This window comes from Rhipicephalus sanguineus, chromosome 10 (genome assembly GCF_013339695.2).
Source record: "Rhipicephalus sanguineus isolate Rsan-2018 chromosome 10, BIME_Rsan_1.4, whole genome shotgun sequence".
Classification (NCBI taxonomy): Eukaryota; Metazoa; Arthropoda; class Arachnida; order Ixodida; family Ixodidae; genus Rhipicephalus; species Rhipicephalus sanguineus.
This window is the reverse complement of record NC_051185.1, coordinates 14,021,909-14,040,405: the sequence shown is the minus strand read 5'-3', so window position 1 is coordinate 14,040,405 and position 18,497 is coordinate 14,021,909. Positions and strand designations below refer to the sequence as shown.

The window sequence follows — 18,497 nt, the reverse complement described above, 5'->3', positions numbered from 1 at the left end:
CCAGTCCCACTCAGACCGAACATTTTTTTATTATTTCACTATTTTCATCTACCTCGAATTTTCGGTCACAGACAACACTGATTTTTCGCTCACAACCAACGACGCCGTCGCTGACACCTACAACACTGACGCCGGAATTTCTGCGAAACGAGCTCTTTAACGCTCTAGCGTTAAAAGGCTAATATGTCGGCGCCAAATTAAAATGCTAAGTTAGCAGCGCTGTACGACTACATAGTAGCGCCAACTCGGACGGCGGCCGGGGTTGTGGCATTAGTTCATTTGGGACTAAGAAATGTTAATTCCTTCAGTGAGGCGGAACTCGGACGTTCCAACTCGTGACCGGTGTGTTTCAGCTTGATGCAGCCAGCTGCACCTTTCTTTTACGCTTTGGGCTTTCCTTCGTACTTTAACTTCCTAAATATTCAGTGAACCGTTAGGTTGGGGGCGCAATCATGTTTTCCTAATTACTGAATAAACGCTGCAATTGCGCATGCCATACGTGTAGCGATCCACATCGCTAGCGCCAGCGAAGAAACCCAGTGGAGAAGAGGAGGACGACGAGGTTGAAAATGTCTCAATAAATCGCTACAGTCGCATGGTCTGCATAAAAACTTCACAATACGTAAAAAAGAAGGCGCTTCCGCTCGTCGCCAATGTTCGCCGCCCCAAACCAAACAAAGCATTCAGCTTTAAAGAAAGCCCCAATGTGAAATCACCGCAAAATATAATTACCGGAAATAGGTATTGTGGAAAAATCTTGTCTACTACATAGCAGCAGGAAGCAACGACTACAGTACTTACTTCACCGTTGCTATGTACAGGAGGGTTAGGACGAGTAAGAGTTTCACAGCAGACATTACCAATGCTACTTGTTGCACAAGTACTCTTTTTCAGATTGCAGTACTGAGCTAATATATGGGTGTGTTCATCCGCATACTGGGGCGTAACGGTAATGAGGCATGCCTTGCAATATTTCATTTCAATAACGCGATCTTAAAAGAAACATAAAGCACATTATCAAGCAGTTCATCACAAGTGATCACCTTGATAGACGCCCATGTAACAACTGCTTCATACATTTCTGAAAAATGCCAGGGGAACCTCGTGAACACCTTGGAAATACAGAAAACAGAAAAGTGACTGAGAACATCAAGTTATGCGAGCGGTTACTATATCGTGCTTGAATATTCAAGAAGCATATGCAAAGCTGTTGGTCCTCATTTGTTACAGAGGTTGCTTTTATCGCGATAGCGATTATATCGACACTCTCGACGGGTGTTTGCTGCCGCCGTCGGCGTTGTCGTAATGTTCCGCATTAAGCCCAAATTGATAACATCTCTCCGCGGGTTGTATGTCCTACCCGCGGATAAAAGCGCACAAACACGGGTGATGGGGAAAGAGGGCAAAGAGAGCGCGTGCCGGTTCATGATGATCATCGTTTTCTATCTACGACACGCGGCAGACATCGACCGTAAAAGATCTGCTGTGAAACTGCGCGAAGAAGACGATACGTAAGAACACAGACACGCACACACACGAAGCGCAGAAGTATGGCATGTTGTTGTGCTAATTGGTAGCTTTGCATCACTTTGCATTTCATCGCTGAGGCTTCCCGTCAGCTCCGCTATACGTTGGTCTTTACGACGTTAAGTCAATTAAAGCCACGCATAAATTGTAGAGTTACGCCATATAAAATTCGAAAGAGTTAGCTGGTAGCTAGCCTTCCTTTTCATAGCATTACATTTAGTTGCTATCTCATTCATTGCTTCGCGCTCGCGGAGAAACAGATTCTTTTTAGAAAACATAGATTTTTTTCTCTAAAATGCTATGAAAGTACGGTGGCCGTCCTCATAAAGACGCTTGAGCTTCGCCTTCAAGAATAAAGCGTTATATCCTAATTGGGTTCTGATCCCATCGCCTTCAAGTTCTCTTGCTGGACTTCGCTTCATGGCGGACACCTCAACCGGACTGCAAGAAAAGCAACATGTATGTTCCTAACGTTAGGCGTTTTAAACTCCCCCTGAATGCATGTATACTGCACCACCAGTTACGACATAATTTGAAATATTCGTCATCAAATTTCAAGGCATCGGTCCAGATGATATCGAAACAAAGCTTTCCGAGCGCGAAAAAAAGGAGGAAGCCCTATTACGTCAGGCCGGAACTTCCCGTGATGAAGTGCCAAAATTTGCAATAAGATCGTAGTGATAAGTAGTGTGTGGGTGTATAATCGTCAACTGTGCCTGCAATGAATGTTAGACCGTAAAGCGAAACATCAATATCATCCGTGGTGCGCTGCGTTTGATATTCAGGATCTATGATGGCAAGTCTTGATATTATCTGGGGTTTAACGTCCCAAAACCATGACGAGATTATGAGAGACGCCTTAGTGCAGGGCTCCGGAAATTTCGACCACCTGGGGCCTCTTTAACGTGCACCTAAATCTAAGTACGCGGGCCTCCAATATTTTCGCCTCCATCGAAAATGCAGCCGCCTCCACCGGGATTCGATCCCGCGACCTTCATGTCAGCCGTCGAGCGCCATAACCACTAGACCAGCGTGGCGGGGCTTTGGCAAGTGTGAACTGACTTGCAACCCATGGCAAGTCAGTTCCTTATGACGTGCCATGGGTTGAAAGGGCTGGTATTCTGACATGGTAAGATATTTGGCTCCAGCAGACGAGGACAGAAGGATGGCGTACTCTGATCACGTCATCACTGGCGTCGGCTTTCGCTAAATGTGTTATTCATTACATCTTTTCCCCATAAGAGTGCATAGCTTGGGAAAAGCAAGGGTGATGCACGACCACTCCGAATCTACACGTATACGGTTTTATACAGCGGTGATTGAAACTGTTTTACACCTATAACTTGTTTATTCTGAAAGAGAGATTAACGCGTTCAAGTTGCCGTACTGGCAGGCAGTTAACTTTTCTTTGTACAATTGCGATGCTGATGTCTTGGTTGATCAGACGACGTGACGACGAAAAAAGACGTAGGCAACGACCACAGCAATCGTGGGTGTAATGGATTGGACGAGTGGCACGGACAATAGAAACCTAGTTTCGTGCTCCGAACCTCCTTTGCAGCAAAACCATGTCTACTTCTCTGTTGGAGAACGATCGATATGCTTCGTATAACAGATGTGTTAGCACGAGCAGTTTGTGGTGCCTATGTTCTGTGTAAAGTCTTGACGCCATAACAAGATGCATCGAGGCTGCTTCATCACTTATTCACTCTGACAAGTGTACGAGATGTATTAGTCACTGCAAGGGGAGCACAACTCTACGCAGGAACACACTCCCATCAAGAATATCAAGCTGTGCTTTTCGGAAAGCTCAGATAGTATCACTTACTTTCGTTATTGTAAAAGGTGTGGACGGAGTGAGTGAAGCGCAGTGTGCGTCGTTTCAGTGCTAATGACACACGAGTCGGGAACGAAATTAAAATAACTGTAGCGACCGGAAGCTTCAATGAGCAGATACATTGTATTGTACTTTCGACAGGTGCAGTCCTTGTTTTTATGAAGGTGCATCAAGGCAACACCGCAAACTAAATGTTCTTTCTGTGGCGCCAGAAAATGTGCACCAGCATTGACCATTGCCTTTATCCGCAAATAATTAACCTTTAGAGTAAAGACAGCGCTGATTTACAGCAGCGATCGCAAAGTGATAAGTAAAGACACAGCGTGCAGAAGCACGTGAAGACGTGGTTGATAACGGACGGCGCATTTAACCCTGAACACTACGCGTGGTTTTGCCGGTGTCCACCAAGTGACGGCTCGATTCGATCTCATGGTGAAATCGAAAAAGCCACCATTTACCGTGCATTAAGTGAACATTGAAGGAACATAGGCAGGCCAAAATAATCCTGTGTTCATAGAGAGAGATAACAGCTTTTAATGATATTCCTGGATATGTTAGCATGGTCTATCGCATAGCTTGCTACATTTCTTATGCAACGTGCCTCATTGTGGTATCTGCATATATCCCGATATTTAAGCCATTTTTAACTTCTTGGCCGCCGTTGAGTGCGTAGGATTCACAAGAAATTTTACTTATAGGTGAAAGAATCTTTATTCCCCCAGTATACCGACACCGTAGATTGATATTTTCATATGGCATTTTCGACCTACATTTGTGTGAAAATTTTGGGCAGGCAGAAATATTGGCCGTATTCGTTCATGCTGTCGCAAATGCAGGCGGGAGGTAATGGCCATGCCTGCGTCGCGTGTTCGCTTGTGTCAGTGCTTTCAGAGCTGTTAGAAAGTAGCGGTCTCAGCTGCTTGCTTGCCGCATACTCGAAGCGGGAGTGCAATGCATAAAAATTTTTCTGGGTGGCACTGTGTCGTCGCTAGGTTGCCCGAACAATCGGCGAAAAAAGGAAGCGGCTGGTGAAACAGACCTGCCACGTTCACGGGAAGACAATGGACTTGTGTTTGTGCGGCGTGTATTCTAGACGTATTCAAGGCCCTTGATTTCAATAAGTAATAAGTGAGCTGGTGCTCTTGCACAGGAGGTCATATTTTCTACCCATTCTAACGGCTGCACTGCAAGTGCATTGAGTAAAACACGACCACCTGCGTGATGAAAACATAAACTGAATTATTAGAACGGCAACGACAAATTTTGAAATGCGAAATGCAGTCTCCATGCACCTCGTCACATATTTTCTCAAACTGCGAAGCCAACTAACAAATGCTTTTCAATTTTGCCTGAAAACTTACCGGCGCCACCGCACAGACTGGACGCAAGCTTCAGTTATTTGTTCAAAAATTTGTTCAAAAAGGCACAGAGACAACTCGGTGTAACAAACTGTTTCACTTTTTACAGCTTCATGTCCATAGAACATATGATGATTATTCAAAAAGGAAGGGTCGTTTATTCCCCCCAAAATAAATATTTATTAGTAAAACTTTTTCTTGCCCGATTTAGTTTAGCACAAAACTAATTCTTTTCTACATAATCACCGTTAAATTCTAAGCACTTCTCGTACCGCTGCACCAGTTTCTTTAGTCTCTCTGCATAGAAGTTTGCCGCCTGGGAATTCTTTGCTGTTTGAGTTGGTCGGCAAGCATTTTCAGTACCCACCTTGCACACAATGTGATATGTGGGCTTTTCAGTTACAATCGTGCAAATTGTAGTACGGCTGACAAGAGGAAATTTATCTGGCAGACGACTAACTTTCAGTAGTCGATCTAATGTCAATTCCCTTTCGATTTGTTGAACAGTTCATTTGTCTGGATTCTGGCCCTTCCACTCCGCTCTTCGTTGTGCACATTTGTGCAGCCATTTGTTAAATCTCGACACCATTTTATGACCTTTCCTTGACTCATCTCTTGATGTCCATAAACTAGGCTCAACTCCGCATAAATGTGAGAAGCTTATTATCCTTTCGCAAGCAAAATAGATTTACAGCTCGCACTTCACAACAGGCGCGAGCAACGATTTTCGCAGACATTGTCGTTTACATTCCCCGACAAGCAGACGACTATTCAGTAAGAACAATGACTTGAGTACTTTCGCGAAGAATTAACAGATGGCACTGCACAAATAAATCTTCATTCTGACGTGTAAATATTTAAATATTAGCAAACTGTCCTTACTTTTTGAATAGCCCTCGTATGTATTTTGAACCTCACAGCCGTAATGCATGTCTACCTGTGGTTTCATAACAACCAAGTTTTACTGTGGCAGCAAAGGAAGGCCGAGGCGATAAATCCTGATCCGGCTCAATCGCGATCGAAAGTGCCCGTATGACAGGGATCTTGTCATTGCAGGTGCGATCCTTCAACTGCGGTTAAGTATATACTGTTGAGGCATGTCGCGATAGAAAGTGCACGCGTGTGCGCCGCTAGGTCAGGATCGAACTTAATCAATATCGGACTCAAACGTTATCTTCGTCGGTTTTGATCGTGATCTAAAGCACATGTGCGACGGGATTTTTTTTTGCAGGCTCTGCTTTTTAACAACACAGAAGTTAGGGGCCGGCATGCACGCTGCTTCCAGCTTTGCTACGAGAGGCTTCAGACACTACACCAGGCTATGCATTCGCAGCATTCTCGCTTAGAAGCCGCACGTATTCTCAGATGCACTTTTCTGCGTTCAAAACTGACAAAATCGCCCAATTAAACTCGTCCCGTTGCATTTTGCGTGAGAACACAAAACAGCCATCATGCAGCACAAAGTCGGACGGTAGCGCGGCACGAAAATATCTGTCGGTGTTGCCCTTCAGGGGAAAAAAAAAGAAAGGTACAGCGCTCTAGATTTCATCTGGCGATTTACATGCGTAAATATAAGGCGTTCCTTGATATGATACACTTCTAAAAGGAAAAAAAGCATGGTCAACAGCATGGTGTTGCAACTGTATTCAAACCTTCGTGACGATGTTGCTGAACCTTCTCGTGAAGTTTTACAAGCTCCCTGGCACAATTCCACTGTTCGAAAATGTAGCCACATGCAAGATGCACGTTCCGACATTCAGAGAAGACTGAGCGTCTGCAGCGCTTTCGAATCTGCCATCGCCCGCTACTGAGAACCACAAACCTGATGCACCGTGTTGTGCGCCAGCACATTTCGGCTGCCCCCAAGCAAATGCTCGCACCGCGCGCCTCGGTCAGAGAAACATGGCGACCGCCTACGAGCGCTGGAAATTATGGTCTATATCTGGAGTGGAAATGGGCCCAAAAGGGTAACCAGACTTTCGCCATCTTACTTAGTGCTCGATAATATGTCAGCCTGCTGCGAAGAAAAGGCAGCAATTTCCTCACATGTCCTGTGTGTGTTGAACGGCTAATTATTTCGGACAGAGATCGCTCAACGTGTCTCTTAACAGCGAAGCTGCTCTTAGTCGAGACTTTCATGTCCGTCCGCCGCGGTGGTATAGCGGTCACGGTGCTCGGCTGCTGACCCGAAAGTCGCGGGATCGATCCCGGCCGCGGCGGTCGCATTTCGATGGAGGCGAAATGGTAGAGGCCCGTGTACTTAGATTTAGGTGCACGTTAAAGAACACCAGATGGTCGAAATTTCCGGAGCCCTCCACTACGGCGTCTCTCATAATCATATGGTGGTTCTGGGACGTAAAACCCCATATATTAAGACTTTCATGTCCGCGGTTGGCGTAGAAGGGATCACGTGGCCTTGCAGTGTGGCGATATAGTCAGGCTCGCTAGGAACGGGAGGAATGCGCCACGCTGTGAGAGGCGAGGGCGAGGATGGAGGAGGTCGAGGGGTGAACCTTCGAGAAACGCGCCAAGATGGGGTAACGGGGAGGCGCAGTGGAGTGTGGAATAGCGTGTCAGCGTGTGTTCAGGAGTTTACGCTTTCATAATGGCGAACATTTCTTGTTTCCCAATGAACAAGCCACCCGATGTGAGCGTCAGCGAGAGCTGACGCGACGATGGGCATGTCGTCGCCGAGCCAACCGCGATGTTCGCGCAAGAGAGGCCGAAGCTAAGCGCCAGCGAAGGGAACACTTGAACAAAATAGAAATACGATGTAGCATGATGAATGACGGGCATAAGCGTCGATGTTTCGACAGTGTTCGTGAAGTATAGCTGGCTGGATTTTTTTTTGTTACTGGTTTCCTTATGAAACCTCAGAGACCTGGTAATTTTTCTTAGAGATCTTGTTAGAGATGCCCATCTAGATTCGTTAGTTACGTCGGGAATAGCGATCTCTTATTGGGAATCATTAAAAAATGCTTTGTTTCTGAGATAGAGGCAAAGTGCTGGCTTCACATTCATTTCTAAAACGTTGCGAGCACTTACATTAGAGCACTTTTTTCAGCGAAGCTGTATACGACTACCCCGCAACGGTTTCGCTCCGTGGACAGAAACGACAGGCCCCTAAATCACCAACAGACCTTCGGACTCGCGTGCTCCCCTGCTAGTAGATGCGCGCTCTTTTCGTTTTTACCTCTGATGCTGAGGAAGGCCATTCGGAGAGGTGGACAGACAAACCGATGAACGCGTTCGCTGTAGACTAGTGCACAACTGTAACGCCACAACTGAAAAACGACCTTTGGGTGGTGTAGGGCCCCCTTTAACAGTTGAAGGCAAACGGCATATCTTTCTTTGCAATCAGGCATACAACACAGAATACAGTATTTGTTCCACAAAACAAGCATCAACGCCGCATGATGGATAATAAGGCGCCTTGAACAATGGGAACACCCTTCCACTCGTTTCTGGATAAGATCAGGTTGCTGCGACTTTGCACTTCACACGAGAGCGTTGAATGATGTCAAACGGCCCTTCCTTCTTCCCGCGTGTGTTTCCCGCTTTCATATATAAAAGGAAGACCCGTCTAGCAACCCATGAAGTTCATTCTCAGACTGCCATGGGTAGACCACGGAAATTTAAGGCACCAGAAGAACAGCGTTAATACAATGCTCGACGAAAGAAACAAATTGATCTTGCTGCTGTCGCTACTGCGGATCGCCTCCGTCGGCGTCGCTGCCTCTGGGAGGTGGCACTCACCAGCCACGAGCTAGCCTATCAGTTTTGGGTCGTCCGGCAGGCCGCAGATGCGCCCGGGTCCAAGGACTTCGAGCCGTCACCTGAGGCACTGCCATCATCATCCACTGAGGGTGAAACGGGACAGGGGTTTTAAACCCGCCTTCTCCCACCCCGCCCGAAAGAACCTGCCGGACTGACATCAAATAAAGTTTATTATTTCATTGCTTAAAATGGTCGCGGAAGTAATCACGGTCTGCCACAGTGACCACAAAGCGATTATCACTACCATTACTCTAAAGTAATAATAAAAAAGCCAGGACTGCGCGGAAAGCGCAGCACAGTCACAGCGAAAGCTGGAAGAGTGGCATTTCTAGAAGCCGTTGGAAACTTTCTTGGAGGTTTTGAGGGAGATATAATGAGAAAATACAGTTTGCATAGAATGGGAAGGAATATGTCGCAAAGGGAACGTTGATATTAGCAAAGGGCTGAGACAGGGTATCCTCTGTCCCCGCTTTTATTCATGCTGTACACGGTGAGTATGGAGAAAGCGCTAGAAAGTAGCAACGTTTGTTTTAAGCTGTCACACCAACAGGGCGGCGTGATGATTGAGCAGAAGCTTGCAGGCTTATTTTATACTGACAATATTGTCTTATTTGCTGACAGTCGAGATATACAGCCGCTGGCGGATACATGCGGAAGAGAAGGTGAGCACTATGATTTAGTGTAACAAAATGTGGATTGATGGTATTCAATGACTCTTGTGATCAGGTGGTGTCAATACAGGGACAAGAAATGCCGAGGGTGAGCGAATACAAATACCTCGGGGTATGGGTAAATAAGGGTGACAAGTACATGGAGGTACAAGAAAAAGCCTCGGCAGCAAAAGGAAAGAGGAATGCTGCAATAATGAAGCACACAGCGTTGTGGGGATGCAATAGGTACGAGGTGCTTCGAGGTCTGTGGAAAGGTGTAATGGTTCCGGGCTTACTTTTGGGAACTCAGTGGTGTGCATGAGGGCAGAGGTGCAATCGGGAATGGATGTAAATCAAAGAACTGTGGGACGCCTCTCGTTGGGTGCTCACGGGAAGACGACAAATGAGGCTGTAAAGGGTGATATGGGATGGGCAGGTTTTGAGGCGAGGGAAGCTCAGGGCAAAATAAGATTCGAAAAGAGGCTAAGGAATATGAAGGAGGGCAGATGGGCAGAGAAGATATCCCTTTTTGTATAGGAAGAGTGTGTACACAGAGTGGAGAAAAAGAACTAGGAGGCTCACTAGTAAATATACGGCTGGTAGTGTAAGCAAAATGTGAACAAAGAGCGCTAAGCGAAAAGTCATAGAGGCGTAGAGGATTTGCTGGACGGCAGCTATGGAGAAAAAACCGGCTCTGAGTAACTACCGAAAGGGCAAAAATGATATAAGGAGGGAGGCATTTTACAATAATTCAAGACGAAGCGCTTTACTGTTTGAAGCTTGATCGGGTTGCCTTAGAACGCGTAGTTATAAAGCGAGATTCAGTAAAGAAGAAGAACAATGTACATGCTGTGGGGAAGGTAAGGAAACGGCGGAACATATTTTGATTGAATGTGGATATATCCACCCATGTGTACGTTTGGTCACGAGCCTACGTGAAGCCTTGGGTTTTAGGGACAACAATAGAATGTTGAACACGCCCGCGCTTGAAATAAGAGACGGTTAGAGTATTGGTGGCCGAAATTTAGAGAGAAAGGACAAGAATAACTAGTGGGAAAATAAGGACATTCTGCTGTAAAGAGCATAGAACTGGGTTGTGAATTTACGTGTTTTTTTTCTGTTGGAGGATAGATTTAATGGAAGTAGAGGCATTAGTCCAACATGAAGGAAAAGGAAATGGTTTTTTTTATTTGTTGAGCCTGGTGGCACAGTTGTAACCGCCCCTTTATTAAACGGACGCTCATAGCATACATCCATCCATCCACACATAGTATCTTGCCGTAATTATCTACTGCTATTGGTGTAATATAGGTTCTTTTTGCAGCTAAAGTAACTCCATAGCACTACAGACAGGGCTGCATAAAATGGCATTTCTCGTCTCATTGAAGTTCCGCGTATATGACGTGTGTGAAACAAATTGAACGTTTATTATAACTTGTAAGACGCCATCCTGTATACTATGTTTTCCGTAGGACTCTATAGAAAAAACTTAGAAATCGACCATCATACTCTGCGACGCCTGTTGAGAATGCAAAACAATTTACGGCATGTGTTTATCCTCAGCTGAACGCACAGCTTGCCGAAAGCGCGAATGTTAGATGGCCAAGCAGAATAACAACTTTGGAACGTTGTATTTTATCTGATTTGTGCTGCACCTAAAATATATTTACGAAATCGACATTCGACTAATCTGGTTCTCCATCTTGGTGAGAAGCTTATGCTTACGCCCGTTCTGAAGCAAAGTGAGCAATTTAGGCACATCTTGTCCACTGAAATTAGGGACAGTTCATGCGAATACGCATCCCTTGTGTGTGCGACACTCATTTTGCTCTCCATTCGGAACTATGCATATTCTGAACGCCTTATTGTGTAGTTTTTGTCACTGTTTTCAACATCTTCAGATGTCATTGTGAAATATAACCTCATTACTGTTAAAGAAAAATGTTGTGGAGTAGCTCCTTGGTTGCCGTGCTCAAGTTCCAACTATATTATTTAGCAGTGACGTTGGTTTAGATCGTAGTACTGTTGATTTTGGAGAAAGGTTTTAGGGGAGAAAGTTACGAAAGTTACGTATGACACTCATATCATCCCACGGTAAAGTACGCTTAGTTTCGATGATACTCCCGTCTGTGCTGTAAAGTGAGTACCGACGTTACGTCAGACCATAAGTTACCCTTTAAACGCCAGTGTAGTCGACATGGCTGGTAAGGCCATGATGTGCACACAACTTACACAACGCTTACAAAAACACGTCAATCCACCTTGTAACGTTTGCGTCGAAGAAACAAAATGCAGCATGGGCAATTGCTTGCTGATTTCTTCGCATGAAACCGATTCCCACAAGGCGTGGGACCTGCCGAATTTTTTTATTGAAACTCGTGACCTACATTTCAGGTCGAAGATTCACGTGGACATTTTGTGAAGAGTGGTAACAATGTTTATTCACCCAACTTTCTCGCACCGACGGCCGTATGACGCGTTCTATGCATTGTAGCACCTATACTCATTTCCGAAGCTTTGGCAGGTGCATTCTGGATGACATCTAGGGTCACCTGGTCCAGAACAAGGCTGCAGTGGTGGGAGAAAAATGTATTGATAATTAAATTTCTTGGTGCGCCCCAGTATAGTGCTTGATTGTTTACTTTCGTCTCAAGTAATTAGTGCACCGAATCACTCAATAATTTATGATGAATTACCATATAAAGTCTGTGGCTGAAGGAAAAGTCTTTGACATGCCTCAGTTCGAATTTAATAGTTCCAAATATATTGAATTCTAACCTGATTATTACAGGGTGTTTCTGATAAAAAGCACCGAGTATTGAAACATTAAGCATAGACGCTACGCGTCTCCGATTAGCGCAGTATTGTTCTGAGCCATATAGAGCACGTCAGAATATTTTTTTCCGATCCGCAAAGCTCGGCAAATAACAAAGGTTGCTTAATGAACTTTTTGAATAGTAGCTGTAGAGAAAAATCTCTAAGACGAAGGTTATGGCGCTTTTTCAGAAACATCGATTTTTTAAACCTATGGTAAGATAATACCCTGCTTAATTTTTTTCCGGCATTTCATTAAAGCGCGCGAACTTAAAAAAAAAGCACCATGTGACTGCCACCACACGCGCGGCTCTTTCAGTGTCGTCAAACGTGAGTTGAACGAATTATCAAAGGCTGATCAGCGCACCAAAGTCGATTTTGAGCAGGGAACTGTCAAGCTCGTCAGAGTGATCGACAGACGCTCGTTCCATCGTGACCAAGAAAAAGCCCCCTTTAATGTTTCGTCGTGAAATATATACAGTCAGAATGATCACATGACTCTCGTGATAACCGGATGAGGGAAACAAAGATAGCGCGTGTCTCGGCGCTTGTCTCTGGAACAGGCGGCCACGGAATGCAGCAGGATGACGTCACATCTTCCCCGTTTTATAAGCATCGTGGGCCTTCCAAGAAAGAAAAACATTTCACAAATTAGTCATCAATACCGAGTCTTTTCGGGGCTCGTATGACGCGCCCATATCGCGTCGTTCTTTGCTCTGGACTTGAAGTTTCGTTCGATGAACGAAGCTCTTGGATGTCAGACGACTTCGTAGCTACGATGTCTTTGTCCGTCGCGTCCGTTGGCCCGTTGTTTCGTGGATGCTGCTCCGACTTTACGGGGCTTGTTTCTCCTCCGTGTGGGAGAAGGAACAGATGACGCCTGTTTCTGCGTACGGTGTTTCCTTCAGTTTGGACCCAGTAGGATCTCGGTGTTTTGGAAGGACGAAGGACCGTGCCCTCGGCGCCTCTGTCTTTCAGCCATACTTGAGTGCCTGCGGATAGACAGGGAAGAGGTCTCGCAGCATGACGTTTGTCAAAATACATCTTTTGTTTTTGTCTGTATTTTTCGTCTTGCTCTTTCCAAGAAGCCTTTACTACTTCTGGCCTTAGCGCGGATGGCATGCATGGTACTTTTGAGCGTAAGCGGCGGCTCATTAGCAGCTGCGCTGGACTATAGCCTGTTGGACCCGGCGTGTTTCTATAGTTCAGCAAGGCGATGTAGGGGTCCTCTGCCTTCTTCAAAAGTCTTTTAAGAGTCCCTACCATGCGCTCAGCTTCCCCGTTAGCTTGTGGGTAACGAGGACTTGTTGTGACATGCCTAAAGCCGTAGTTTCTTGCAAAATCAGCAAACGGGAATGAGATGAATTGTGGTCCGTTGTCCGATATTACCGTTTGCGGTATCCCATGCCTGGCGAAGCAGCTTTTCAGATGCTGGATGACCGCCTTCGACGACGTTCCTTGATCCAGCAGGGCCAGCTCAGGGTACCTGGAGTGATAATCGACAACGACAAGATAGACAGCTCCTTTCATCTCAAATAAATCAATTCCGATTTTCTGCCATGGCAGCTCGGTTGTTTCCGATGGAATCATTGGTTCGGAAAATTGGGTACGCTCTGTGGCGCATGCTTGGCAGTTGGCCACGGTTTGGGCAATGTCCTTGCTAATTCCTGGCCACCAGAGAGATTCTTTCGCGCTCGCGCGGCAGCGTGCAATTCCCTGGTGTCCCTCGTGAACCCTCCGAAGCATTTCTTTCCGCAGCGCTCGTGGAATCACCAGCCTTGAGTCCTTTAAAAGCAACTGCTTGCAGACCGTGATGTTACCACGATGCGCCCAGAATGGCTTGAGAAGTTGTGGTGTGTGGTGTTTAGCAGGCCAACCTTGCATACAAGCTTCGAGCAACGACGCACATTCGGGGTCATTTGCTTGCTCTGAGCGTATGCGTTCGAGCATGTCGTCGGAGAACGCATACTGAACGACTCCCTCCACGTGAGCCGAAACGTCTGCTTCAGACAACTCTCCGACAGAAAGCGCCGTGTTCATCACTCTCGCCCGAGAAAGTGTGTCCGCCGTAGCAATGCTTTTCCCCGGGACGTGTGTGAGCGTGAACGAGTACCGCATAAGACGCATCCTGAACCTTTGAATTCTTGGCGGTAGAGAATCAAGAGGATCTCGACCAAGTAGCGGGAGGAGAGGCTTGTGATCCGTTTCAAATAGGAACGTGAGGCCTCTTAGGAATTCGTCGAAGCGTTCCGCAGCCCAAGTTAAAGCTAACGCTTCTTTTTCGATCTGTGAATACCTCTGCTCTGTTTTTGTGAGCGCTCTGGAGGCATATGCTACTGGACGTCTCTCACCAGATGGCTGATCCTGGAGGAGTACTGCGCCAATTCCTAGTGAAGACGCGTCCGCCGATACAATTGTCGAGTACCGGGGGTTGTACCTCGCCAGGCATCTGTCTGAGCTGAGAGTGGTCTTGATCTTCTCAAAAGCTGCCTCTTGTTGAGGTCCCCAAGACCAGTCGCTGTCTTTGTTGAGGAGGCTGCGTAAAGGAGCAGACATTGAAGCTGCATCAGGTAAAAACCTTGCGAGGTGGTTCATCATGCCTAACAAAGATCGAACCTCAGCGATGTTTTGGGGTCTGGGCAATTGCTTGATTGCTCTAACTTTCTCGGGGTCTGGACGCACGCCGTTAGCATCGAAGATCATTCCCAAGAATGCAACCTGTTCAACTGAGAAACAACACTTTTCCCTGTTGAGAATTACGCCTGCTTGTTGAAGTCGTTCGAGGACGTTAAAAAGCCGCTTGTCGTGTTCCACTTGGTTCTTGCCGTACACCAGAATGTCATCCATGTAGTTCAGTACGCCGTCTAGGCCTTCTAGGACTTGCGAGAACTTTCTTTAAAAAATTTCTGGTGCGGATGTAATCCCGAACGGCAACCTGCGGTAGCAGTACCGCCCGTACGGCGTGATGAACGTCGTGAGCCTTTGACATTCCTCTGAAAGCTTTATCTGGTAGAAACCAGAATGCGCGTCCAGTTTAGAGAAGACTTGTGCTTCCTGGAAGCTTCCCATGACTTGCTCAATTGTTGGCAGTTGATGACGCTCCCGTCTGACGAACTGGTTCAGTTGAGTCAAGTCAACGCAGATCCTTACTGCTCCAGACGGCTTCATTACAGGAACGATAGGCGCGCACCATTCTGTCGGTTCTTCGACCTTCCGTATCATTCCTTCTCGTTCTAGCCTGTCCAGTTCTTCTTTGACCTTTTCTTTCATGGGAATAGGAACCCGTCGCGGTGTAGACAGACTGTACGGGGTTGCATGTGGCACAAGGCGTATAGTGTGTTCTCCCGCTATGGTACCCGTGCCTTGGAATATCTTGGGATACTTGCTTCCGATATCGTCAGCAGTGTCTAATCCATCTAGGAAACGAACAATTCCCAGAGCTTTGATGGCTGGCAGTCCCAACAAGGGCGTGCGCAAGTTCCGCACGACGTAAATGGTTTGTTGTGAACTGCTGTCTTTCCAAGATATTTTAGCGTCAAACTTTCCGATGGTACGGATGCTAGTATTGCTCGGTCCTTTAAGATCGGTTGCGTTTTTCAGAGAAGGCGGAAGAAAAGGATAATTTTCACCGACGACCGTCACCTCGGCTCCCGTATCTACTTTCATGCGGAGCGTCTGGTTGTTTATCTTTACTGTGACGAAATGCTCAGATTGTGTGTTCGCACACTGCTCGACCGTGCCAATAAACTTGCTATCAGCTTCGGCGATGCCATCGAGATTTGTGCCTGTTTGCTTCTTTTTTCGGCATGCCTTTTCATAGTGGCCCAACTTCCGGCAAAATCTGCACCTTTCTTTTTGCGCTGGACATTTGTTTCGCGGGTGAAATGGTCCGGCACAATAGCTGCAGTTATTTTGATGATAAGCGGGCTTCTGACAGCGAGTAAACGTGCTCTTTGCAGCAGCTTTCTTGGGCTTTACTGCGGCGACGCAAGCTTCTGGGACCGATGCCGCCTGCACCGCTTGCGGGCAGGCCGCTACGTTAGCGCACATGCTTTGGGAGTGCGGGTCGCTCGGCCCGACTTACAGCAAGGCCGAGTGGGATGCGCTTTTGCGCAGCCCAAACCTACAGGACCAAATCCTGGCCGTCCAGTGCGCCCGCGACAGGGCCGTTAGGCTAGACCTGCCGGTCCCAACGTGGGAGTAGCCGGGTGGCGCGGGACAACCTCTGCGTCTGCACTGGACTCTCAATAAAGTTGTACTCTCTCTCTCTCTCTCTCTCGTGCTCTTTTAGCTCTGCTTGCTGTTGCTTTACGGTTTCGCTCGTACGCGCTCTTGCCAAAGCAGTGGCCATCGTTAGCTTGGGGTCCATCTGTAGTTCCTCCGAAAGAACCTGGTCCCGTAGTCCTACTACGAAGCGGTCTCTTATTAGGCGTTCCTTCATGCCTTCGAACTCGCATCTGTCTGCTAGCTTGCTAAGCTCGGTTGCGAACTGGTCTACTGTTTCTCCCAGTTGTTGGCGGCGTTGATTAAAGCGAGCACTTTCGTAGACTATGTTCTTGGTGTGGACAAAGTAGTCGTTAAATTTAGACTTTACGAGCTTGAAGTCCTCCATTTCTTCGTCTTTTACGTTTAGCGACCGAAGAATCTCCCTCGACTTTCTGCCCATAGTATAGAGAAGAGTCCTTACTTGAACTTCGTCTGTTTTCTCATGTAGCCCAGACGCGAATCTGTAGTCGTCAAATTCGTCCATCCAGGCGGGCCAGTCCGCTGCGTTCTGGAAGTCGAAGGGCTTAGGAGGCTTGATTCCCGCCATTCTGAAGCGTTGTCGCCGGTATGGCTTGTTCTCGTAGACGCAGCTGCCGGTCGTTCGCTTGTTGACGGGGCCGTTGAAGCGCTACTTGGCTACATCGGAACCACTTCTGACACCATGTCAAGCTCGTCAGAGTGATCGACAGACGCTCGTTCCATCGTGACCAACAAAAAGCCCCCTTTAATGTTTCGTCGTGAAATATATACAGTCAGAATGATCACATGACTCTCGTGATAACCGGATGAGGGAAACAAAGATAGCGCGTGTCTCGGCGCTTGTCTCTGGAACAGGCGGCCACGGAATGCAGCAGGATGACGTCACAGGAACCAATGACTGCGGTGGACGCTAAATGATCTTAGAGGCATATCGAATAAAAGAAAAAAGTCTAGGAACAGCGGCCGCCCCATGTGAGTGAATCTTTTATCTCCGTCCTTCATCACGCCGTCACCCTCGCTCCTTCCAATCTGTTTCTTCATTGGTGCGAAATGAAAGGGAAAATGCCTACGCTGGCGTCAAGTGCTGCCTACGGTCTCATGTGGCACTCTGTGGCTGCCGCTTTTTCGAAGAATTTTTTTGTTGTTGTTCAAACGGTATGCTCCTTTTGTCTCATAACGTCCATCGCAGTAACTGATAGCCGGGTCAATCAATGTCTGTGCGAGAAGCCACCTTTGAGAACTCGTTCAAGTTACATTTAAGGGCGCCAAAAGCGCCGTGCGTTTGGCGGCAGTCACATGGCGTTTTTAAAAATTCGCGCGCTTTAAGGAGAGGCTAGAAAAAAAATTAAGTAGGAGTTCTCTTACAATTGATTGAAAAATTCGATGTTTCTGAACAAGCGCCACAACTATTGCATTCAAGATTTTTCTCTAGAGTTACTATTTACAAAATTCATTAAACAATCTTTGTTAATTTCTGGACTCGGCGGATTGCAAACCATATTCTGACGTGCTCTATATGGCTCAGAACAACACTGCGATAATTGGAGGTGCGTAGCGCCTATGCTTAATTTTTTACTACTTGCTGCTTTTTATCTGAAACACCCCGTATAAACATTCGGCCACAAACTGTATCTCTAACTTGATATTTTAATTTTTGTGCTGTATTACGTTTTAGTAAAATCATAAATTTTCCGTTTTATCTCATCTAGCTTGGGTAAGTGTTGGTTACCATGAAACAACAAGTTGGACCACTTCGTTGGAGTCTACCATAACGCATAATACAACGCAAAATACAGACATGGACGAAAATAATAAAAAAAAACATTTCCTTGCCGCGCTTTGTCGTTGCTTTTATTTTTAACTTTTGTCCGCGTATGGTCTTTACGCTGTTTTGTAAATCTTGATGTTATCAGTTAGTATACACAAAGTTTATTTTCCAGGCTTACACCTTGGAACTAATTTCTCCTAATTGCCCTACGTGCAAGTCTCCTATTTGTCATAAAATGGTCATTTCATTCGAGTTCTTTGTGAAGCAGTCCTCGAGTGTGTAGTCTCCGCTTTACGTCAAGGCTCACATGAACAGCTCTTTGCAGAAAGGAGGCAAGTTCACCATAATGCAATACAGTAGGGTAGTCGACGAACGCGCGACGGCGGTGACGAGATGCGCACCACGTTTTTTGGGTAGTCACAGAGCAGCGACCGGAGCAAACCGAACGAAAGATGGTGTCGCAAGCTCGCAAATTAAAAAAAAAAAACATGGTTCATTCCTCGTTATAGGAATTGGTATAA

General features: G+C 46.5%; 1 protein-coding gene across 1 annotated transcript in view; it reads right to left on the bottom strand.

Moving 5' to 3' along the window:
* Window positions 1-11,584: 11,584 nt before the first annotated feature.
* Window positions 11,585-18,497, bottom strand: part of LOC119407072 (uncharacterized) — a 29,839-nt gene continuing 22,926 nt past the window's right edge. Inside the window, exon 5 of the mRNA XM_037673908.1 lies at window positions 11,585-11,717. Within this exon, the coding sequence (XP_037529836.1) occupies window positions 11,631-11,717 (87 nt within the window). The 3' untranslated portion in view covers window positions 11,585-11,630. The remainder of the gene's footprint in view (window positions 11,718-18,497) is intronic.